Source organism: Nicotiana attenuata, unplaced genomic scaffold, assembly GCF_001879085.1.
Source record: "Nicotiana attenuata strain UT unplaced genomic scaffold, NIATTr2, whole genome shotgun sequence".
Taxonomy (NCBI): domain Eukaryota; kingdom Viridiplantae; phylum Streptophyta; class Magnoliopsida; order Solanales; family Solanaceae; genus Nicotiana; species Nicotiana attenuata.
Genome location: NW_017670784.1, coordinates 191256 through 216855, shown reverse-complemented (window position 1 = coordinate 216855; position 25600 = coordinate 191256). Strand labels below are relative to the sequence as shown.

Genomic DNA, 25600 nt, shown 5'->3' with positions numbered 1-25600 from the left:
CGTTATTATTTCCTGTTTGTTATCTCTCATTATGTATATGACAAATATATATATATATATATATATATATATATATATATATATATATATATTGGGTCAACTGTTTATCCTTATCTTTTAATTCATAGAATGACTTAGGCAAGCCTAAAGAACTTAGGATTAAAAAAAAAACCTTAGTTAGCAAGTAATTTCATATCCGCCAATCATAAGTTGTAATCAATTTGTCATGCTTTACTAACTCTTTTCTTACAGATTTTTGAAGTTCAAAGTCTTAACAAAGGCAGTCATCCTTCTTTTCAAAAAAATCAGAAGTGTCGCGGTTTAATCTTGCAAAAGGAATCAGCTATTTCAAAAAATACTAAGGTGTTCTGCACTAAAACAAAAGGTTTTTCAAACGGTTTTCTACTTCAAACCCAAGGTACATCTTAGAATCATTTGCATAAACTTTCACCACATTAGAATTCCATAAACCTCCATGATTTTGGGAATAAAGAACTTCCGTCTTTTACATTTTATACAAACATTTGCATCTTTCAAAATTTTCTTTTTAAGCCTATATATTAATACTAATTTACTAAAACCCTTTCTTTAAATCCATCCCCTTTAAACCATACTTCCTTTTTAGAAGCCATGTCCTAATATATGGTAAGCTCTACCCTTAGAACACTCGTTAAGGCATAACACAAATAATTAATTCTGAATCTAGTCTAAGTTATGGAGATACCTCAGGTAGATTTTAAGGGTTGCCTAAGACCTTCCCCTTAGAAGAACAAGAACCCTTACTCATAATCTCACCGGTTTGTAAGCTAATAAATAATATGACTTTAGTAATTAAATAGGTACCCTAGTATACCTTTAAATATTATGTGGTGACTCTCTTTCTTCAATAATAGAGAAACCAAAAGTTGAATCTTGTTTTGACTAGTGCAAAATAGGGTGCACTAGGGGCTTGTACACAACATTCTTCCTTTATTAGGACCACCCCTTGTAGCTATGAAGCTTATCACAACTTGGTTATCAAAATCATCTTCACTACTCTTATGAGAATGAGTGGCAAAAATAGATTTCATCTCAGGATACACAATTTCTAAAGGAACAGTAATGGGAGAATTAAATAGGGGTGTGTCAGTACTATCTAGGTTAGGTCTTGTGGAACCTGGTGTCTCATCCCAAGTAGGAGTAGTAGCTCCCCTTGGGTAGAGAAGAGGTTCCTCAGCAGGTTCCCCTGTAGTACACACAGACACATGTTTCACTTTACTAACCAGTTCTCCTTCACTTTGTAATTTCTCCTGAGTCCTTTCACCACTACCGCTAGCCTTTGAGCCCTCAACCAAACCTTCCACCATAACAGATTCCCTTTCAAGAGTAGTAGATCCCTCATTGTCTTTTCACTTAGATTTCCTTCAACTTCTTTACACACTACTCTTATTAGTAGAGAGAGATAGAGGGTAACCTGATACAGTAGAAGTATTCAGAAATTTTTCCTCAACCTTCTGCACTTTATTTATCTCGGATGCTTGTGGTTCCACAGCAATACCAGAACCCGTCTATTCCTTAACCTTACTTCCTCTTTCATAGCATTCTAATTGGTCACTTCAACACCATCATCGGCTTCTATAATTTCTTCTATGGTTTGAAGAAATTGAGAAGTTGACATTGCATCTTCTGAGTCGGCCTTTTCAGTAGGAGAAGGACATGAGACAAACTTTTTAGGAGTTTGACTTTTTCTACTTTGTTGGGGACCAGGACCAGAAGTTTTGAGAGGAGTGACTGTGGGATTGGCTTCGGTGGAAATTGGGTCTTTTGGGGGTGAAACATTTGGCCTAGATCTAGATGGGGATATTGTTTTAGAAGGATACAAGATTGTATTTTTTTCAGGCATTTTTGGAGATTGAGAATCTTGTTGAGACATTGTTGGATTTTCATAGCAAGAGACAAGAGAAGAGGGTTCGAGGACAAAGAGAAAGGATGTTCTGAGGGTGAAGTGAGGAGAGAGACAAAAGTTAGCAGTTTAAAATGCATATAAGTGTTAAGAGGAACTACGGACCTAGATCATAGGAACCAGGTTACTTGACAATTTTTTAAAATATTAGCAAAAACTTCTAGATATGCAATACCATTTGTCGCTTGTTTTGTCCTAAGACTGCCATACATGTCTACTTGTAATAGTATAGATTTTATTTAGATGTTGACAGAAAATACTTTTAGCATTGTACCTTTCCTTCTTAACGTAGCCAATCATCGGGGGACCAGGTCCTTAGTTGAGCTTGATCAACCTAACTCCAGATGATTTTTCTCAAAGTGTTCTCTGCTTGGTGACTCAAGAAGTGAAGATATCTGCTACCTGGTGCTTCGTCTTACAGAACTTCATACAAATAAGACCATTCAACATTGTCCCTCAAGAAGTGATCTCTCACATCAATGTGATTTGTCCTCTTGTGCTGCATCGGGTTCTTTTCCATGTTGAGAGCACTTTTATTATCACATAATAAGGGCACACAATCTGTAAACATACCAAATTCTTCTAGTTGTTGCTTGATCTAAAGCAGCTATGCGTAACAAGAGGCAACGGCTACATACTTAGCTTCAGCAGTAGAAAGAGCCACAGAGTTCTATGTACCCCATGAGATCAAGCATGAACCCAAAAAATGTGTTATTCCAGATGTACTCTTCCTATCCATCAAATATCCAGCATAATCAACATTAGCATATCCAATCAAGTCAAAATTATCTCTTGAGGGATAGAATAGGACTAGGTCCTGCATTCCCTTGAGATACCTCAAAATTCTTTTTGCAACCTTCAAGTGAGATTCTTTTGGGCTTGATTGGAACTTAGCACACAACCAAACACTAAAGAAAATATCAAGTGTGCTAGCAGTCAAGTACTGGAGATCCAATGATACCCCTATACATAGTTTCATTGACAGGAGAATCAAGTTTATCCATGTCCAACCAAGTAGCAATGGCAATGGAGTATCAATGGTCTTATAATTTTCCATCTCAAATCTTTTCAGCAGCTCCTTGATGTACTTATATTGACTAACCATGAACCCTTTTGAGTTTTGCTTCACTTGCAACCCAAGGAAGAAATTTAGCTCACCCATCATGCTCATCTCGAATTCACTACCCATGAGATTTGCGAACTCCTCACAAAGGGAATCATTTGTTGCACCGGAAATGATATCGTCAACATATACTTGCACAATCGACAAATTTCTCCCTCTTTGTTTAGAAAAAGAGTATTGTCAATTTTCTCTGTAGTGAAGCCAATCTCAAGAAAGAATTTGGACAATCTTTCATACCATGATCAAGGGGCCTGCTTCAAATCATATAGAGCCTTTTCAAGCTTGAAGACATGTTCAAGATGCTCATGACATTCAAAGCCATGTGGTTTCTTGACAAATACTTCCTCCATCAAATATCCATTCAAAAAGGCACTTTTAATATCTATTTGGAACAATTGAATTCCATATGAGATGCAAAAGCTATGAGAATTCCGATGGCTTCTGTCCAAGCAACATGAACAAATGTCTCATCATGGTCAGTCCCTTCTTCTTGATTATATCCCTGAACCACTAGCCTTTCTTTGTTTCGTATAGTATTTTCAAACTCATCAAGCTTGTCCCTGAACACCCACCTGGTTTTAATCATTGTTCTGTCTGAAGGTCGAGGAACCAGGTTACACACCTTATTTCTCTTGAACTGGTGGAGCTCTTCTTGCATAGCATTTATCCAGTCAGCATCTTTTAATGCTTCTTTGATGTTCTTAGGTTCGATTTGTGATAAGAAGGCTGAAAAGGTAAACATTTTTCTTGACTTAGATCTAATTTGAATACCAGAATCTAAAGGTGTGATCACACTTTGAAGCGGATGAGAGCTTGTTGTGACTACAGTTGGATACTTAAACTTCAGAATTTGAAGGACCAGGTTCCTCCATATTTGAACCATCATTAACATCAACAGAATTATGACTTTCACTCCTTCGTCCTGCATAAGGAGTACTTGATATAGCATCAGCAACCCTTTGTTCAGCTTCAATCGGGTTGATAGAGGGACCAGGTTCCTCTGTCTCTGCTATAGGTTCTGCTGTATCTTCTTCATTACTTTGCTTGACTTGACTCATCAAATAAGTATTTCCATTGGAAATATCTATGGCTTCTCCAGGAACCTTTGAGAAATCTACATCTTAATCTTCCTTATCATGTTATCCTTTCCCACTAGATTCGTGGGATTTATCAAAGATCACATGCACAGTTTCTTCTACACATTGAGTCTTTTTGTTGTAGACTTTGTATGTCTTGCTTTGAGAGGAGTTACCAAATTCCCTCATCACTTTTTGCATCAGATTTTCCCAAAGCTTACTTACCATTGTTGAGAACAAAGCATTTGCATCCAAAAGCTCTTAGGTAAGTTAGCTTGGGTTTTCTCCTATTGAGCAGTTCACATGGAGTCTTCTCGAGCAGGGACCAGATCATGCACTTGTTAATCAAGTAACAGACAGTGTCGACTGGTTTAGCCCAAAAACTCTTAGGCACGCCACTTTCGATCAACATTGTTCTAGCCATATTCTCAAGAGTCCTGTTTTCCCTCTCCACAACACCATTTTTATGAGATGTTCTAAGGGCAGAAAAATTATGACTTATACCATTTTGAGCACAAAATTCATCAAACTTGGCATTGTCAAATTTAGTGCCATGATTAGATCTGATACCCACGACATGATATTGTCATGCCCCAACCTCGGGAGGAGCGACCGGCGCTCAATCGAGTGACCCCAACTGAGCAAACCTTACCAAACACTATCTACCCAACTCAATACGAATAAGGGGACCATGCTTTCATTTATTCAACAAAGGGAGATAGTATATTCAACATTTTTAGTTCATTTTAGATCACCACATTAACTGTAGATAAGTTAGTTTCCAAGGTTCCCGTAAAGTTACAATTCATAGGCAACATAAGATTAGAATTACAACGTGGATAGCACACCCATTCAACACCCGCACATGACCCACATATATGTCTACGGAGCCTCTAAGGATACAAAAGACAAATGTGACAACGCCGGCAACAAGGCCCCGGCTATACCTCAAAAGTGAAAGTCCAAAATAAGAAGATGTGCAATATAGCCCCTTGAAGGAGAAAGGGGCTCACCAAGATCTTTGGGAAGGAGAATGCTCCGCTACACACGATCGACACTATCTGCTATGGAGCCACCTACATTCATTTAAGAAAATGTAGCGCCCTCGGCAAAAGGGACGTTAGTACCATGGAATAGTACTAGTATGTATAACTAAACGCCATTTTACTAGAAAGAACTACCAAGCAATGACAAGTAAATCACATAGGTGAATCAAATATGAAAATAATAAAATCATTCACATAATTCCCCTAACTTAGTTTGGGGCATTCCTTTCCTACGTTCATCACCGTTCTCAATACCACCGCTATCTTGAGCGGAGTCCGATCAAGACCCGACCGGCTAGGTTGCCTCATTTGAGGCATGTATCTCAATCACTATTTCATTTCCTCTATCCAGAGCTCAATATCAGCACATTACCACCATGTGTGCGGCATGGTGTCCGATCACGACCCGATCGGCTAGGTCGCCTTATCTAGGCATTGTTCCTTTCTCATTAGTCATCACATACGATTCTTTATTTCACATATATCATATCAATTCCTTGGCACTTAGGGCCACCATTATCACATCGCTTCCCGTTTTCAATATTCATCTTGCAAGTTATGTTCATAGACATATACAAGAGTAGTTTAAGTTGCAAGCACAGGTAAGTGAGCACATAGCTAGCATGAATAATTCTCAGTTTCAATCTCGACCTATTAGCCTAAGCATTTCGACACATAATTGTATTCTTCATACTTCTCAAAATTTTCAAGAATGGTACATTACATCACATTGAGGCACATCCTTCACGTATATGTGTAGATAATTGCAAATTAATTAATGTGCAATAACAATCAATACATTAACCAATTCAAATCTTACCACACTTTCGTAAACGCCCACGGAGCTCAATTTCTAATAAAAAAGGGGTTTTAGCTATACATACCTCAATATAGCTTTCCTTACTCCTTACAAATTTCTGGAACTCTTATCACTTCGATCTATTATGTAAGAATTACAATGTAAACCGAGAATTAGAGACGAAGTTGAGATTCTAGCTTGGTTCGTGCATAATATCAAACACCAAAGGTACATTATGATCTTAGGTCCTTCTTGCTAGAAATTTCTATCATTTTATACCCCAATTGCTTTCTTTTTAGTTTACTATCTTCCAATACCCTAAGTTTAGATGTGCATGCAAGGAATCAATTCTTATACCCATGAATTACCTCACTAATGACCCCCTTATAGCTGAATGTGGAAATAAGAACTGAGGTGAAGAAGTCTTACCTCTTGGGATGAAGGTTTAGAAGCCCTCACTTGATTATCTTCAAGGATTTAGCAAGATTCTATGGTGTAATTTGATGGGGAGAACTTTCCATCTCTAAGACCCCTCTCTCTCACTCTAGAAATGCTCAGAAAAATGCTCAAAATGAGCTATAATATCGAATATAACGATTAGGGGGTCGGGTTAAAAATTAGAAAATTAGAGCCCCGAGTCGGGTCTGCGATCGCATTTGCGATCGCAATGTGGAAATGCGGGCCGCAGATTGGACAGCAAAAAGGCTCCCAAAATCTGAACACTCTGTTTGGGTATGACGAAAATGCGGTCCCCATACCCGTTCTGCGGTCGCATAATGCAACGCAGAACTGACCTTCACAAAATCCCAAGGAAATTATGCGACGACTATGCGGTTCGCATATTGGTTATGCGATCGCATAATGGACCGCATCTTTAACCTCAAATTAGCTAACACACTGACTCATTCTACGGCAAAATGCGGTCCGCATACCTGGTATGCGACCGTATTCTAAACCGTACATTTGCACTTTTCTGGAAAACTTTGATTCTTGATTTTTAAATGCATAGATCAGCTCAAAGGGTCTGAGCCGCGGCGAGCTTGCGAGGAATGTTTATGAGTTTCTAACACCTGGCCCTAGCTTGGCACTACGAGGTTCGGGTTTTGAGTGAAAATTTTTACGGGGCCTCACAGATATCCCATCTTCACTTGATCTGCTTCACAAATACAATAAATACTGGAAAGGTTTCATCTTTAGTCCTCAGAAACAATGTTCATGTGAATCTAGAATAATCATCCAATATCACAAAAATGTACTTCTTTTCTCCTCTGCTAGGTATCCTTATAGGTCTACGGAGATCCATATGTAGAAGATCAAGTGGACTAAAGGTGGTCACTTCTTTCTTTTGCTTAAACGAGGACCTGACCTGCTTCTCTTTTGCACAGGCATCACACACCTTGTGATCCTTGAACTTTGACTTGCGCAGCCCACGAACCAGGTTAATCTTGATCAACTTGTTCAGCAAGGTAAAGCTTGCATGTCCCAGTTGTCTTTGCCATAATTCATCATCATCATCAATGGCACTTAGGCATGTTAAATCACCACCACTCAGTGATCCAAAGTCTGTAACATATATGTTCTTGAACCTTTTGGCTATCAATACCACTTCAGTTGTGTTGGGATTGGTGACAGCGCAAAATTTCGACAAGAACATCAATGCATTTCCTTTGTCAAAGATTTGGAGCACACTCAACAAACTATATTTCAAGCCATTCATATAGTACATATTTTCAATTGCATGGGAGAGTGTTTTGCCAATTTTCCCAACACCAAGAATATAACCCTTCTTGCCGTTTTCAATGGACACACTCCTTCCTTGTAAGGCCTTGAGAAAGAGGAAATCATCCATTCTTCTAGTCATATGCTTCGAGCAACCACTATCCATGTATTATTTTTGACTGCTTCCTCTCGCTCCAGCATGCATAGAAAATCACTTATTAGACATAGGAACCTAAGCCAGCTTAGGTCCCTTATAATGATAGAACGGATGAATCAAACTTCTTTTTGCGCATGCAGACAACACATATTTTCTTCTCAGAGAGTCAAGTTCCTCAACAGTAGGCTTCTTTTCAACAAAACTTTTGTTTTTCTGTAGAGACTGAATTTTAGCTTTACAAGAGTCCTTATAATGACCAGTTTGACCACAGTGAGTACACAACCAATTATCAGCTATAGTTACATACTTGCTATGGGGATTATAGGGGGTTTTAGACTTTTGGAACCCGATGCCATGCCTGTTTCAACCATTACTCTTGTGCATAGACGTTATTATTTCAGAGGACCATGTCCTTTTATGTGACTTATCAAGATCATTTTTAACCCAGATCCTCCTAAAGTTTTCTATTCTTTTAAAGCTCAGTAACAAGGCTTGTTTTAATTTTCTTGAGCTAGCTTTCAAGCTCAAGTTGAGCCTCACTAGCCACTTCTTTTCCTTTAGGGTTTTAATCCATTTTTCCATTTGATTTTTCAACAAGGTATTTTCTATAGTTACTTCTTCCACTTGTTCCTTCAGATCTACAACTGTGACTACCATATCATCCCTCTCTTGTTACATCACCAATTTCTTCAGTAAAGGCATTCTTGTCACTAATAAGGCTATGATAGGCATAAATCAACACATTTGCTAATGACATCAATTTCTTTTGAGAGTAAGTTTTCGCGTTTCTTTGAACATCAAAAAATTACCTCATCATCGTCAGATTTCTCCATGAGTGCAAAGATAGAATCATATTCTGAGGATTCATTTTCAACATCCATAATGGATGTATCTCCTTGGTCATCTTCACCTTTAGATTCACTGGAGGAATCTCCTTAACCACCTTGTGCTTGCTTTACCATATTTCCAACAACATCTCTTCTTTTGAACCTTCTGTTAGGGACCGAGTTTCTCTTTACTGCTTTGTCAGTGTTATTTTTATAGTGATCCTACTTACGGACTGGACAATCTTTAATGAAATGTCCAGACATTCCACACTTATGACAGCTATCATTTCTTTTGAAGTTCCTGCTTGAACTTCCTCTCTTGGGAATTCCACCATTTCTTCGAACCATCCTTTGGAATCTTCGAGTGAGATAAGACGTGTCAGACTCATCACTGGTTGAGTCACTGTTGGTAGCCTTGAGGACCAAGTTCTTCTCCTTCTTGGGCTCTCTTCTTTCAAGATATTTTTTTCTCTTCAACTCATAAGTTTTGAGATTTCCAATTAGTTCATCATTGATCAGCTTCTGTAGGTCCTTGGTTTCAGTGATAGCATTCACTTTACTTTCCCAGGAACCTGGTAGAACACTGAGTATCTTCTACACTAGCATGTTTATTGGGATGACTTCTCCAAGAGAATGAAGCTCATTGATAAAGGAGGTGAAACCTTTGTGCATATCTTGAATGGACTCATCATTCTTCATTTTTAAAAGCTCATACTCCGTGGTAAGCATATCTTTTTTGGACTGCTTAACCTGAGTAGTTCCCTCATGGGTAGTTTTGAGAGCTTTCCTGATCTCCTTAGCAGACATACATGCTGAGACGCGATTGTATTCATCAGGTCCAATACCACAAAAAAGAATCTTCTTTTCCTTGAAGTTCTTTACAACAGTCTTTTTATCAGCATCGTTGTATTCTTTTTTCGTTTTTAGGACAGTCCTTGTTCCCTCTCCAATAGCTTTCATGGGAACAAAAGGACCATCACAAATCACGTACCACAACTCTGAGTCCTCAGCCATGATAAAGTCATGCATTCTCATTTTCCACCATCCATAGCACTTGCCATTGAATCTTGGTGGTCTTGTGGTTGATTATAATTCCTCGAGGTATGGTGGAGCAGCCATGACGAAGATCCTTTCTAGGTGTTAACCTTTTTGAAAGAACCTACTCTGATACCAATTGATAGAAACTAAGGATCCACCAAACAGTATAGAGCACTAGGTTCTCTGTCAGTTCCCACAGTAAACAAGTAGTAAATAAAGAACACGCGATATTTACGTGGAAAACTCCCTGCTCCAGAAAATAAAAACAACGACCTACCCAGTAGGATTTCAACTCCGATAAACTGAGCAAACTTTAGATTATAACCTATTGCAATCTACGAATTAAACTATTAATCCCTCACCCCTTGCAATAACTCTATTGTAAGCCATTTGCAATAACTCTATTACAAAGCAACACTCTTGACTAACTCTAGTCAAAACAACCAAAACAATAGTGGTTAAAATATTTCCTACAAAATACTTCTATAAAGTCTTGTAGGTTTACAAGTAAAGAACAAAAGACGAAGACTCGACAAACATAAGGACTCAAGACATCTTTAGTGTTGGGATCTGGTCCTTGGTTTGTAGTAGCTTTATTCTTAAGTGAACCTGGAGGAAACAGTGGCGAGTGGCACTTGAGATGATATATTTTTTAGATTATCAAGTGTTAGATCAAACCTTGTATAATGTTTTTTATATATAAGAGAGCATCTGTGAAGATATAAGGATATTACACCTTTTGGTTTGGCGTCTAGCAGCAGCGGATGTGCCACTACACTTCTGACAGTCGGTAGAATGAGACAACTTTTACAACTATAGAGTTGACTGTATGACAGCTGGGGAACTGATCTATTTATTCCCTTATCTATTTCCCAATCTGGTTTCTCAAGGAAGTTTGACCACACCACGAAGCATATCACAACAGGGGGCAGAGGAACTGATTGTATTAGGTTCCTATCCGGTTCCTCAATAAAGTTTGACAATTCATCAAAACCATAATAGCATAAATTATCACTCTTCTTAGTAACCTATCAATCTTTGAAAGCACATCGAGGTATGGACTCTCAACTATATTGTAAGTATCGTATAGATTTCCTGAGAAAAACTATGCTTAATGTATTTCCTCCCTGTAACGACCAAGCCGGTCATTTTGAGTATTACAGCCCACTTCCCCCATTTACTACTTATTCTATGCTCAATTGTTGTTATCTGACTTTTTGGGGTGGTTGGTTTGGCTCCCGGGAGGTTTCAGAATGAGTTGGGACACTTAGTCCCAAGGTTGGAAGCGTAAGTTGAAAGTGTTGATCGGATGTTGACTTATGTGTAAATGATTTTGGAATAGAGTTTTGATGGTTATGATAGGCTCCGTAGGGTGATTTTGGACTTAGGAATGTGTCCGAATATTTATTTGGAGGTCCGTAGATGATTTTGGCTTAAACTAGCAAAAATTGGAAAACTAGAATTTTAGAAAGTTGAGAAGTTTGACCGAGAGTTGACTTTGTGGTTACCAAGCACAGATTTTTGTTTCGGAAGTTAGAATAGGTCTGTTGCGTCACTTATTACTTGTGTGCAAAATTATAGGTCAGTCGGAGTTGATTTGATAGGTTTAGGCATCGATTGTAGAAGTTGAAAGTTCATTAGTTTCAATAGTCTTGAATTAGGGTGCGATTCGTATTTTTGATGTGATTTGGGGACTCGACTAAGTTCGTATCATTTTCTAGGACTTGTTGGTAATTTTGGTTGAGTTCATCGGGCTTCGGGTGGATTTCGGATGGTTAACGGATCAAAAATGAGACTTGAAGCATTGCTGAAGCTGAGGGCCTTCTAGTGTGATCGCACTTGCGAGGGGATTGGTTGCAGGTGCGGCCGGAGTGGTGCAGAAGAGAGGTTGTTCTAGCTTAGAGTATATCCCAGGTGAGGAGGGGGAAGCGCATTTGCGAGTCTACATATGCGGAGTTTTAAAAGTTTGCTCTGGGCAAGCAAGTGCGGACGCGGGGCCGCAGGTGCGGTGCGTGCCTTTGGCCGTAGAAGAGGCAGTTCTGGGGTGGAGAGTAATTCCGCAGGTGCAAATTTTTAACCGTGAAAGCGATTAAATGGTCTGCAGAAGCGAAATGCCTGGCAAAGACTTAAATTCGAAGGGTTTCATAATTTATTCATTTTTGGACTTTGGGAGCTCGGATAATGGCAATTTTTGAAGGGTCTTTCGCAAGATTTTGAGAGGTAAGCAACTTTTGGTCGTTTTTATCTAATTATAGTGGTTACTCATTGAATTTCTCCCAAATATTTGGTGTTTTCGAGGTGAAAATTGGGGATTTTTAACCCATGCATTGGAGAGCAATAATTGGATATTTGAGTGACGATTTGGTGTCGGAATTTGGTGATTTTTGTATGGTTGGACTCGTGATTGAATGGGTATTTGGATTTTGTTAATTTTATCATATTCCGAGATGTGGGTCCGGGGTTGAATTTTTTACTTTTGTTAAAGAACCTAGTTTTATAATATGGAATTGATTCCTATAGCCTGTGTTGATTATAATAAGTTATTGTGGCTAGATTCGAGTCGTTCGGAGGCCAATTCGCGGGGAAAGGGCTTGTTGGAGTAGATATTTGCATGGCTTGAGGTAAGTAACACTTCTAAACTTGGTTCTGAGGGTATGAATCCCTGAATAGCGTGTTATGTGGTTGGTGTTGAGGTAACGCACATGCTATGTGACGGGCTTGTAGACGTGAACCGTAGAAATTATGACTCGATCGATTCCGTGGAACTATGTAGTCATCTTATCTGAGTATTATTCATGTACTCTTCATGTGTTAGAGGAATTGAGCTGTGATTCGTGTTAGAAATCATGCTTAGGCAATATGCTGGTACTGTTGGGACCCGCAGAGGTCGTGTTGCTGTTGAATTACTTGCTTAATTTACAATTATGTACTCAATCACATCTATCATTTGCGTATCATATCTCAGTCTCTGTTTCCATATATTGACACATCATATTATCATTGTATGGGGTGATTATCATGAGATTTATGAGCCCGAGAGACTGGAGAGATTGATAACTGGGTGAGGCCGAGGGCTTGATTGTGAGTGATGTATATGGGGTCAGGATGCACGCTGTAGCAAGCTTTATTGATTCATGCCATGATTGGCTTATTTTAGCGCTTGGGTAGGATCCACCCCTCTGGAGTCTGACTTACCAGCAGTGAGAGCATGCTAACTGAAATGAATACTCCGAGAGTATGCATATGACTTTATCACTGTGTTGCATTAAAATTGGCATGCATAATTGACATGTAGTTATAGTGATGTATCATTCCTTATATCACTCACACTTGCCATATTTTATCCATGTTGAACTTAAACTATTAAACTTCAAAGCGTGTCTACACTTCTTTATTGTTTAAATCTATATTTGGAATGTACATGTTGAGCTCGTCACTGCTTTCAGCCCAAGATTAGTCTTGTTACTTATTGAATGCATTGGGTCGGTTGTACTCATACTACACTCTGCACTTCGTGAGCAGATCCTGGTACTTCCGAGTACGGCAACTGCTAGCTTTGAAGTTTTATCTATTGGAGACTATTGAGGTAGCTGTCTTGGCGTCCGCAGACCTTGACTCTCCTTCTTTTAAGTTATTTGTACTATTCTACCTTTCTAGATAGTGTTTTAGTAGTCAGACTATGTTGTCATTTAGATGCTCATGTACTCAGTGACACCGGGATTTCGGGGGATTTTGTATTGAGTCGCCGAGCTTTTTCATCAATTGGTTATGAGATTTTACTGTTTATGCATCGTTATTTGTGAGGTTTCGGCTTGCCTAATATTGCGATAGGCGCCATCAAGACATATGAGATTTTGGGTCACGACAAGTTGGTATCAGAGCCTAGATTACATAGGTCTCACGAGTCGTGAGCAGGTATGGCAGACTCTTGCGGATCGGTACATAGACGTCTATACTTATCTTCGAGAGGCTACCGAACCATTAGGAAAACTTCACTTTCTTGTATTCTTGTCGTGCGAATTTGTTAATTCCGGAAACTAAACTTTTGTTATACTATTCTCTCACAGATGGTGAGGACACATGCTATCGGATCGGGCGAACGGCTACCAGTACCACCAACTAGGGCCATGAGAGGCCAGGGCTGCAGTAGAGGCCGAGGTGCAGCTCATATAGCAGCTAGAGCAGCACCTGTAGACCCACCAGTTGCTCCAGCTCAAGAGTAGATTCCAGATGTGGTTGAGCCGGTGGGACCAGCTCAGGCACTAGCTATGCCAATTGTGATTCCAGGTCTTCAGGAGGCTCTGGCCTAGATATGAACTGTTTGCACTAGCCTTGCTCATGCAGTTTTAGTTTCGAACGTGCCAGCCATTTCTCAGGCCGGGGGAAGTGCTCATAATCTCGCCGCGTGTACTCTAGAGCAGGTGGTGCAGGGACTTCAGAAGCGGAGGGTACTACCAGTCCAGCCGGTTGCAGTTGCTCAGGCCCACTTGGGTCCCACTATAAGTGACGAGGTGCAGAAGAGACCAGAGAGGTTTGGGAGGCTCAAGCCTCCGTTATTTAGTGGGGCTGAGTCAGAGGATGCTTAGGATTTCTTTGATAGGTGCCAGTGGATTCTTCGTGCGGCGGGTATTCTGGAGACTAGTGGGGTCTCATTTACTACTTTTCAGCTTTTCAGGGACAACCTTTTGATGGTGGGAGGCCTATGAGCGGAGTAGGCAGCCGGTGTTGCACCACTTACATGGCACAAGTTATCCGTTCTCTTCTTGGAGAAGTTTGTGCCACCGACCCGCAGGGAGGAGTTGCATAGGCAGTTTGAGGAGTTACGCCAGGAGGGTATATCCATGACCCAGTACGAGATGAGATTTTCAGAGTTGGCTCGTCATGCGATCTGGTTGGTCCCCACAGAGAGGGAGAGGATTAGGAGGTTCATCGATGGACTTAACTATGGAGTACATTTTGTTATGACTCGAGAGATTGCTTCAGGTGCTATGTTCGGCGAGGTGGTTAATATTGCTAGGCGGCTAGAGTAGGTTTGCAGTCAGGAGCATGAGGGGAGGGAAGCCAAAAGGCCTCGTGGTTTGGGTGGTTTAGCGGTGGTTCTTTTAGGGGACAGTCCCACTACAGCAGGGGTCATCCTTATAGGCCCACTCAGATGGCTCATTCGGTTCATCGCGGCGCATCAGTTAGCCATGGTTCATACAGTGCTCGTCTAGGTCAGTTATCTCTTAGTGCCCTCCCAGCTTAGATTTCATCCTGTGCTCCATATGTTCAGGGCTCATCCGTGCCAGGTTCTTCTAGCAGTTATTCTAGTTCTCAGGGTCCGATTCAGTCCCCACCACCATCGAGGAGTTGCTTTGAGTGCATGGAGTTCGGACATGTGCGGAGACATTATCCCCGTTGCTTTGGCCCAGTTCAGCAAAGGGGCCAGGATATGACTTTCACACCAGTTACTTCACCACCCGCCCAGCCAGCTTCGAGTAGGGCTCAAGCAGCTAGAGGTCGCCCTAATGGGGGAGGCCAATCAGGTGGTGGTCAGGCTCGATTCTATGCTATCCCTGCCAAGCAAGAAGTCGTTGCTTCAGAAGTGATCATAGGTATTGTTTCAGTGTGCCACAGGGATGCTTCCACATTTTTTGACCCTGGTTCTTATTCTTATATATCATCCTTTTTTACTCGTTATTTGGAGATGCCCCGTGAGTCCTTAGTTTCACCTGTTCATGTAAGCAACCCGGTGGGAAATATTATTGTTGTGGACCGTGTGTGGTGATCATTGGAGGGTTGGAGACTAGATTTGATCTCTTATTGCTTAGTATGGTTGATTTCGACGTAATTCTGGGTATGAATTGATTGTCCCTATGTCATACTATTCTGGATTGTCACGCTAAGACCGTGACCTTGGTGATTCCGGGGTTGCTAAGGATCGAGTGGAGAGGTTCTCTAAATTATGTTCCCAGCAGGGTGATTTCATATCTGAAGGCCTAACGGATGGTTGGGAAGGGGTGTTTTTCATATTTGGCCTTTGTAAGGGATGTTGGTGCTGATACTCCTACTATTGATTGGGTTCCGATAGTGCAAAAATTTTCAAATGTCTTTCCTGCAGACCTGTCGGGCATGCCACGCAACAGGGATATTTATTTCAGTATTGACTTGGTGTCGGCACTCAGCCCATTTCTATTCCTCCGTATCATATGGCACCGGCAGAATTGAAGGAATTGAAAGAGCAACTTCAGGAGCTTCTTGATAAGGGGTTCATTATGCCTAGTGTGTCGCCTTGGGGTGCACCGATTCTGTTTGTGAAGAAGAAGGATGGTACTACGCGGATGTGCATCGATTATAGGCAGATGAACAAAGTTACAATTAAGAACAAGTATCCTTTGTTGCGTATTGATGACTTATTTGACCAGCTTTAGGGAGATAGAGTGTTCTCTAAGATTGATTTTATATCTGGGTATCGCTAGTTGAAGATTCGGGACTCGTATATTCTAAAGACGGCATTCAGGACCCGCTATGGTCACTATGAGTTCCTTGTGATGTCTTTTGGGCTAACCAACGGCCCAGCAGCATTCATGCATCTAATGAATGGTATATCCCAGTCATATCTTGATTCATTTTTCATATTATTTATTGATGATATCTTGGTGTACTCACATAGCCAGGATGAGCATGCACAACATCTGAGTATTGTACTACAGAGGTTGAGGGACTGGAAGCTTTATGCCAACTTCTCTAAGTGTGAGTTTTGGCTCAGTTCGGTAGCATTTTTGGGGCATGTGGTGTCCACTGGGGGGATTAAGGTGGATCCAAAGTAGATAGAGGCGATTGAGGGTTGGCCCAAACCGTCTTCAGCTACTGAGATTCAGAGTTTTCTCGGCTTGGCCGGATATTATCGTCGCTTCGTGGAGGGTTTCTCATCCATTGCAGCGCTTTTGACCAAGTTGACCCAGAAGAGTGCTCCATTCAGGTGGTCATATGAGTGTGAGGAGAGCTTTCAGAAGCTCAAGACTACCTTGACCACAACTCCAGTTCTAGTTTTGCCTTAAGCATTAGGTTCTTATACAGTGTATTATGATACTTCTCGAAATAGTATTGGATGTGTTTTGATGCATGAGGGTAGAGTGATCACGCCAGTTGAAGCCTCATGAGAAGAACTACCATGTTCATGATTTGGAGTTGGCAGTCATCGTTAATGCATTGAAGATTTAGAGGCATTATCTCTACGGTGTGTCTTGTGAGGTATTTACGGATCATCAAAGTCTCTAGCATTTGTTCAAGCAAAAGGATCTAAATTTGAGGAGCGGAGATGGTTGGAGCTGCTAAAGGACTATTATATACCATTCTGTATCATCCCGGGAAGGCCAATGTGGCGGCCGATGCCTTGAGTATGAACGCGGTGAGTATGGGTAGCCTTGCATGTATTCCTATTGGTAAGAGACCGCTTGCATCAGATGTTCAGGCGTTGGCTAATTAGTTCATGAGGTTAGATATTTCGGAGCCTAGTCGGGTTCTAGCTTGTGTGGTTTCTCGGTCTTCCTTACATGATCACATCAGAGAGCGTGTATAATAACCCCCATTTGCTTGTCCTCAAGGACACGGTTCAGCACGGTGATGCCAAGGAGGTTTCTATTGGGGATGATTGGGTGTTACGGATGCAGGGTCAGATTTTTGTGCCCAATGTAGATGGGCTATGTAAGTTGATTCTTGAGGAGGCCCGGAGTTCGCGGTATTCCATTCATCCAGGTGCTGCAAAGATGTATCAGGACTTGAGGCAGCACTATTGGTGGAGGAGGATGAAGAAAGATATAGTGGGGTTTGTAGCTCGGTGCTTAAATTGTCAGCAGGTGAAGTACAAGCATCAGAGGCCGAGTTGGTTGCTTTAGAGGCTTGAGATTCCGGAATGGAAATACGAGCATATCATAATAGATTTCGTAGTTGGGCTCCCCTGGACTTCGAGGAAGTTTGATGCTATTTTGGTGATTGTGGATTGGTTGACTAAGTCTGCGCATTGCATTCCAGTTGGAACTACCTATTCTTCGGAGCGGTTGGCTGAGATCTATATCCTCAAGATTGTTTATCTTCACGATGTGACGGTGTCCATCATTTCAGATCGAGAGACACAGTTTACATCGCACTTTTGGAGAGCAGAGCAGCTAGAGTTAGGCATACGGGTTGAGTTGAGTACATCATTCCATCCTCGAACGGACGGACAGTCCGAGCGCACTGTTCAGATATTGGAGGATATGTTACGCGCTTGTGTCATGGTTTTTGGGGGTTCTTGGGATCAGTTTATGCTGCTTGAAAAGTTTTCCTACAACAACAGCTACCAATCGAGCATTTAAATGACCCTGTATAAGAATTTGTATGGGAGACGGTGTCGATCTCCAGTTGGTTGGTTTGAGTCAGGTGAGGCTAGGCTATTGGGTACTAACTTGGTTCATGATGCTTTGGACAAGTCTAAGTTAATTCTGGATCGGCTTCGCGCGGCGCACTCTAGATAGAAGAGTTATGTTGGTCTCAGGGTTCGTAATGTTGCTTACATGGTGGGAGAGAAGGTGTTGCTCAGAGTTTCACCCATGAAGGGTTTATGAGATTCAGGAAGAAGGGCAAGTTGAGCCCTCGGTATATCCACTTTTGAGGTGCTTGAGGGGATTGGAGAGGTGGCTTACATGTTTGCATTTCCCCTAGTCTATCAAGTGTTCATCTAGTGTTCCATGTTTCCATGCTCCGAAAGTATTTTGGCGATACGTCTCATGTTTTGGACTTCAGCATGGTTCAGTTAGATGGGGATTTGACTTATGATGTGGAGCCGCTGGCCATTTTGGATGGGCAGGTTCAAAAGTTGAGGTCAAAGAATATAGCTTCAGTGAAGGTGCAGTGGAGAGGGCAGCCAATCGAGGACGCTACTTGGGAGACCGAGCGGGAGATGCGGAGCAGATATCCACGCCTATTTGAGACTCCAGGTATGATTCTAGACCGGCTCGAGGACGAACGTTTGTTTAAGAAGGGGAGGGTGTAATGACCGGGCCAATTGTTTTGAGTATTATAGCCACATTCCTCCATTTACTGCTCATTATGGGCTCGATCGTTGTTATGTGACTTGCCGGGAGGTTAGTTTGGCTCCTGGAAGGTTTTGGAATGAGCTGGGACACTTAGTCCCAAGGTTGGAAACCTAAGTTGAAAGTGTTGACCGAATGTTGACTTATGTGTAAATAATTTTGGAATGGAGTATTGATGGTTCTGATAGCTCCGTAGGGAGATTTTGGACTTAGGAGTGTGTCCGAATATTGATTTGGAAGTCCGTAGATGATTTTGGCTTGAATTGGCAAAAGTTGGAAAAATAGAAGTTTGGAGAGTTGAGAAGTTTGACAAAGAGTTGACTTTGTTGTTACCGGGCTCGGATTTTGGTTCCAGAAGTTGGAATAGCTTCGTTGTGTCATTTATGACTTTTGTGCAATATTTGAGGTCAATAAGAGTTGATTTGATAGGTTTCGCTACCGATTGTAGAAGTTGGAAGTTCATTAGTTTCAATATGCTTAAATTGGTGTGTGATTCATGTTTTTTATATTATTTGATGTGATTTGAGGCCTCGACTAAGTTCATATCATGTTTTAGGGCTAGTTGGTATGTTTGGTTGAGGTCCTGGGGGTCTCAAGTGGATTTCGGATGGTTATCGAATCAAAAATGAGACTTGAACCATTGCTGAAGCTGGTGGCCTTCTGGTGTGATCGCACATGCGAGGGGATTAGTCGCAGGTGCGGCTAGAGTGGCACAAAAGCGAGGTTGGTCTGTCTTAGAGTATATCGGAGGTGCAGAGGGGGAAGCACATCTGCGAGTCCGCAGCAGCGGAAGGTTGGTCGCGGATGCGGTGTTTTGAAGTTTCCTCTGGGCGCGCAGGTGGGAACGCGGGGCCGCAGGTGCGGTCTCGCAGGTGCGAGCCTTTGGCCGCAGAAGCGGTAGGTTAGGGTGGAGTGTAAGTTTGGAGGTGCAGATTTTTAACTGCAGAAGCGGTTAAATGGTCCGCAGAAGCGAAATGCCTGGCAGTGACTTAAATTCGAAGGGTTTTGTGATTTATTCATTTTTTGGACTTTGGGAGCTCGGATTAAGGCGATTTTTGAAGGGGCTTTCGCCAGATTTTAAGAGGTACGTTTTTTCTAATAAAATTGATTACCCATTGAATTTCCCCCACAGATTTTGTGTTTTCGAGGTGAAAATTAGGAATTTTTGACTCATGCATTGGAGAGTAATAACTGGAGATTTGAGTGACGATTGGTGTCGGAATTTGGTAATTTTGGTATGATTGGACTCGTGGTTGAATGGGTGTTTGGATTTTGTTAATTTTTTCGAATTCCGAGATGTGAGTTTGGGGTTGACTTTTTGAGTTGACTTTTTGACTTTTGTTAAAGAACCTAGTTTTACCATATGGAATTGATTCATATACCTTGTGTTGATTGTATTAAGTTGTTTGTGGCTATATTCGAGTCGTTCAGAGGCCTACTCGCGAGACAAGGGCTTGATGGAGTAGAGATTTGCACGGCTTGAGGTAAGTAAAACTTCTAAACTTGGATCTGAGGGTATGAATCCCTAAATTACGTGTTATGTGGTTGGTGTTGAGGTGACGCACATGCTAGGTGACGGGCATGTGAGCGTGCACCGTAGAAATTGTGACGCGGTCGATTTCGTGGAACTGTGTGGTCATCTAATCTGGGTATTATTCATTTCTTCATGTGTTAGAGAAATTGAGTTGTGATTCGTGTTAGAAATCATGCTTAGGCTATATGCCGGTCCTGTTGGGACCTGTGGAGGTTGTGTTGCTGTTGAATTACTTGCTTAATTTGCAATTATTTACTCAGTCACATCTATTATTTGCATATCATATCCCACTCTCTGTTGCTAATTATTGACACATCATATTATCATTGTTTGGGCTGATTGTCATGAGATTTGTGAGCCCGAGAAAGTGGAGAGATTGGTGACCGAGTGAGGCCGAGGGCCTGATTGTGAGTGATGTTTATGGGGTCGGGCTGCACGCTGCAGCAGGCTTTATTGATTCGTGCCATGATTGGCTTAGTTTACTGGTCGGGCAGGATCCACCCCTCGGAGTTTGACATAAGCGCAGGTACCTATTGAGTGCCAGTGCCGAGTGATTGTGAGGGCTGAGTGAGTTGGAAGACTGAGCGATTGAGAGTGCTGAGTGAAATTAATACTCCGAGAGTATGCATATGACTTTATCACTGTGTTGCATTACAATTGACATGTAGATATAGTGATGTATCATTCCTCATATCAGTCACACTTGCCATATTTTATCTGTGTTGAACTTAAATTGTTAAAGTTGAAAGTACGTCTACATTTTTGTATTGTTTAGATCTATATTTGGATTGTACCTATTGATATCGTTACTAATTTAGCCCAAGGTTAGTCTTGTTACTTATCGACTATATTGGGTCGGTTGTACTCATAATACACAATGCACTTCGTGTACAGATCCAGGTACTTCCGGGTACGGCGGCTGCTAGCTTTGGAGCTTTATCTGTTGGAGACTATCGAGGTATATGCCTTGGCTTCCGCAGACCTTGACTCTCCTTATTTTCAGTTATTTGTACTGATCTACCTTTCTAGACAGTGTTTTGGTAGTCAGACTATGTTGTCATTTAGATGCTCATATACTCAGTGACTCCCGAATTTCGTGGGATTTTGTATTAAGTTGCGGTGCTCTTTTATCAGTTGAATATGAGAATTTTTTATTTAAGCTTATCTCAGTATGTTCTAAATTAAAGATGCGTGATTATTCGGGAGTTGTTTGCTTGCCTAGTATTGCGACAGGCACCATCACGACATGTGAGATTTTGGGTCGTGAAGCTCCCCACAAAATCTAAGAACTCAGGTGTGAAACTGCTTTGAAGGGACAGAATGCCTTGGTTAAAAACTTCCGCAACATAAGAGAGCACAACTCTCCCAAAAAATTGGCAAGAAATGTAGGGAAATGGAGTCGTTTTAGGGCGACATGCCAATATATGAAACTTGTGTCAAAAGCAAAAGTGGCATGAAAGCAGTAGGCCTCGACATTTGGTATGGTAACTATGTCCTAAACAACCCAAGCCATCATAGAGTCGTAAAAAACCACGACTCTACAAGTTTTACTCGATGATAGTTCGAGTAAAAATGAACTTTCAGGGTTATGCAACATAAGAGATGCATCAAGTACCGATATTATGACACTTGAATAGGCTTTAGAAGAATTATCTAAATATGGATGGATTGCATAATAAGTTGGTGTTAGGAATCGTGGAAATGGATGTCAAGAGTGGTTAGAGGATCCCTACCGTGGACGCGATCTTTGGCCTGGCTAAGTTGGTACCAAAACCCGATATAATGGACCGGTATGTTAAAGGATTAAACAAGGCGCGAGATATGGAGGAGTTGATTGATATGTCCTTGTTCTGGAAAGGGTACCATCACCACTACAACATCTCTTCCTAATTCAATGCTGATAAGTTATGTGATTATGGTTTTGATGATTTGTCAAACTTCATCGGGGAACTAAATAGGAACCTAATACAAATCAGTTCCTTTTCACTTGGTGGACATGCTAAGTTGCTAGGTCAATCTCTCGAGAAACCAGAAAAGGGAACATATAGGATCAGTTCCCTCAACTGTCGTACAGTCAACTCTACAACTGTAAAAGCTATTTCACTATACTGATTGGAAGCAGTGCAGTGGCAGAGCTGCTTCTACTAGAGGCCAAACCAAAAGCTGAAATATCTTTATCCTTTCACACACGCTCTCTCATTTATAAACAACATTATACAAGGTTTGACCTACACTTGAAAATCTAAAAAACCTTATCATTCAAGTGCTAGCCGCCACTGTTTTCTCCAGGTGAACTCAAGAACAAAGTTGCTACAAACCAAGGAGCAGATCCCAACACTAAAGATGTCTTGTGTCCTTAATTTTGTTGTGTTTTTGTCTTTTGTTCTTTACTAGTATTCCTACACATCTTTTTAGAAGTATTTCGAAGTACAACTTTTAACCATTAATGTTTTGGTTGTTTGACTAGAGTTAGTCAAGATTGTTGCTTCGTAATTGAATTATTGCAAAAGGCTTACAATAGAGTTATTTTAAGAGATGAGGGATTAAGAATTTAGTTCCTAGATTGCAATAGGTTGTAATTTGAAGTTTTCTTAGTTTTAGTGGAGTTGAAATCCTACTAGGGTAGATCCTAGTTTTTAATTCCTTGAGCAGGGAGTTTTCCACGTAAATATTGTGTGTTCTTTATTTACTGCTTGTTTACTGTGGGAACAAATAGAGAACCTGGTTCTCTATACTGTTTGGCAGAACCTTAGTTTCTACCAATTAGTATCAGAGCGAGTTCTTTCTAAAATATTAACACCTAGAAAGGATTTTCATCATGGCTGCTCCACCAAACCTCGAGGAAGGACAATCGACCACAAAACCCCCAAGATTCAACGGCAAGTACTATGGATGGTGGAAGACAAGGATGCATGACTACATCATAGCTGAGGACTTAGAGCTGTGGGATGTGATTTGTGATGGTCGATTCATTCCCATGAAGGTTGCTGCAGAGGGTTCAAGACACGTTTTAATAGAAAGTCCACTGAAAAGAACTTCGGGGCAAAGATGATTCTTGTGTGTGGCATTAGACCAGATGAATGTCATCAAATCTCAGCTTGTGATTCTGCCAAGAAGATCTAGGAAGCCCTCAAAACTGCCCATAAGGGAACTACTCAAGTTAAGCAGTCCAAAATTGATATGTTTACTACTGAGTATAAGCTTTTCAAGATGACGGGGGATGAGTCCATTAAGGACATGCACACACGTTTCACCTCCATTATCAATGAGCTTCACCCCCTTGGAGAAGTCATCCCAACAAACAAGCTGGTGTGGAAGATACTCAGCATTCTACCAGGTTCCTAGGAAAGTAAAGTGAATGTTATCACTGAAGCTAAGGACCTGCAGAAGCTGACCATTGATGAACTTATTAGAAATATTGAAACCTATGAGATGAAGAGGAAGAAAGAACTTGAAAGATGAGAGCCCAAGAAGGAGAAGATCCTAGTCCTCAAGGCTTCCTATAGTGACTCAAGCATTGATGAGTCGGTCATGGCTTATCTTACTCGAAGATTCCAAAAGATGGTTCGAAGAAATGGAGGAATTCCAAAGAGAGGAAGTTCTAGCAGAAACTCCATAGGAAATGATTATTGTCATAAGTGTAGAAAGGCAAGACATTTCATTAAAGACTATCCTCTTCACAACTAGGACCACTACAAAAACAATGCTGACAAGGTGGCCAAGAGGAACCCAGTCCCTGACAGGAGGTTCAAGAGAAGAGATGTTGCTGACAACATTGTGAAGCAAGATCTAGCTTCCTAGGGAGATTCCTCCAATGAATCTGAAGGCGAGGATGACCAAGGATACACATCCATGATGGCTACTGAAAGTGGATCTTTGGAGTATGATTCTATATTTGCACTCATGGCAAAATATGATAATGATGAGGACAAAGAGGAAGATCAGACAAACTATCTTGATGTTCAAAGAAGCTTGAAAACATACTCTCAAAGGTAACTAGTGTCTTTATCAACTGTTTTGATTGATTCTTAACATAACCTTATTAATGAGAAAAATACATTAACTGGGGAAATTGGTGAGGTAGAACAAGAGAGAGATGATATGGCTGTAGTAATTGTAGACCTAAAGAAACAAGTTGAAGAATTAATAAGAGAAAACACCTTGCTAAAAAATCAAATGGAAAATGGATGAACACCCCTAAGGTAAAGAAGTAGCTAGTGAGGTTCAACTTTAGTTTGAAAGCGAGCTTAAGAAAATTAAAACAAGCCTTGTTGTTGAGCTTGAAAAGAATAGACTACTTCAAAAGGACCTAAAAAGGGTCAAAATGATCTTGATAAGTCGCTTAAATGGACATGGTCCTCTGATGTTATAACGTCTATGTACAAAGGTAATGGTAGAAATAAGTAGGGAATCGGGGTTGCAAAGGGCTAAAACCCCTTACAATCCCCATAGCAAGTTTATAACTGTGACTGATAGTTGGCTTTGTACTCATTGTGGTCAAACTGGTCATACAAGGACTCTTGTAAAGCTAAAATTCAGTCTCAGTAGAAAAATAAAGTTTTTGTTAAAAGAAACCTATTGTCAAGGAACCTAGTCCTCTGAAAAAGAAATATGTGTTTCATGCATGGACAAAAAGAAGTTTGATTCACCCATTCTACCATTACAAGGGACCCAAGCTAGCTTGGGTTCTTAAGTCTAATCAGTGATTTTGTGTGCAGGCTGGAGTGAGAGGAAGCAGTTAAAAATGGTACATGGATAGTGGTTGCTCTAAACATATGAATGGAAGAATGGATGACTTTCTTTCACTCAAGGCCTTCAAAGGGGAGAGTGTTTGTTTTGGAAACGGCAAGAAGGGATATATTCTTGTTGTTGGAAAGATTGGCAAAACACCCTCCCATGCAATTGAAAATATGTACTATGTGAATGGTTTAAAATATAGCCTGTTGAGTGTATCCCAAATCTGTGACAAAGGAAACAAAATGGAGTTCTTATCAAAATCGTTCACTATCACCAATCTCATAACTAGGGAAGTGGTATTGATGAAAAAAAGGTTCAAGAACATCTATGTTGCAAACTTCAACTCACTGAATTGTGGTGATCTTACATGCCTAACTGCTACTGATGATGATGCTGAGCTGTGGCACAGACAACTAGGGCATGTAAGATTTTCTTTGTTGAACAAGTTAATCAAGAAGGACCTGGTTCGTGAGTTGCCTAAGTCAAAGTTTAAGGATCACAAGGTTTGCGATGTATGTGCAAAAGAAAAGCAGGTCAGGTCCTCATTTA

The 25600-nt window shown here is 40.9% G+C and overlaps 2 protein-coding genes across 2 annotated transcripts; both read right to left on the bottom strand.

Annotated features, from left to right (window-relative positions):
* Positions 1-2612: 2612 nt before the first annotated feature.
* Positions 2613-3131, bottom strand: LOC109243303 (uncharacterized mitochondrial protein AtMg00810-like). Its single transcript, XM_019410212.1, has one exon. The coding sequence runs from the start codon at positions 3129-3131 to the stop codon at positions 2613-2615; it is 519 nt and encodes a 172-aa protein (XP_019265757.1).
* A 316-nt stretch (positions 3132-3447) lies between these two features.
* On the bottom strand, positions 3448-3807 carry LOC109243302 (uncharacterized mitochondrial protein AtMg00820-like). Its single transcript, XM_019410211.1, has one exon. The coding sequence runs from the start codon at positions 3805-3807 to the stop codon at positions 3448-3450; it is 360 nt and encodes a 119-aa protein (XP_019265756.1).
* Between the last annotated feature and the right edge of the window lie 21793 nt (positions 3808-25600).

Coding starts and splice junctions, on each gene's coding strand:
- LOC109243303 (XM_019410212.1), bottom strand. CDS start 3,131: ATGGGTAGTGAATTCGAGATGAGCATGATGGGTGAGCTAAATTTCTTC.
- LOC109243302 (XM_019410211.1), bottom strand. CDS start 3,807: ATGTTTACCTTTTCAGCCTTCTTATCACAAATCGAACCTAAGAACATC.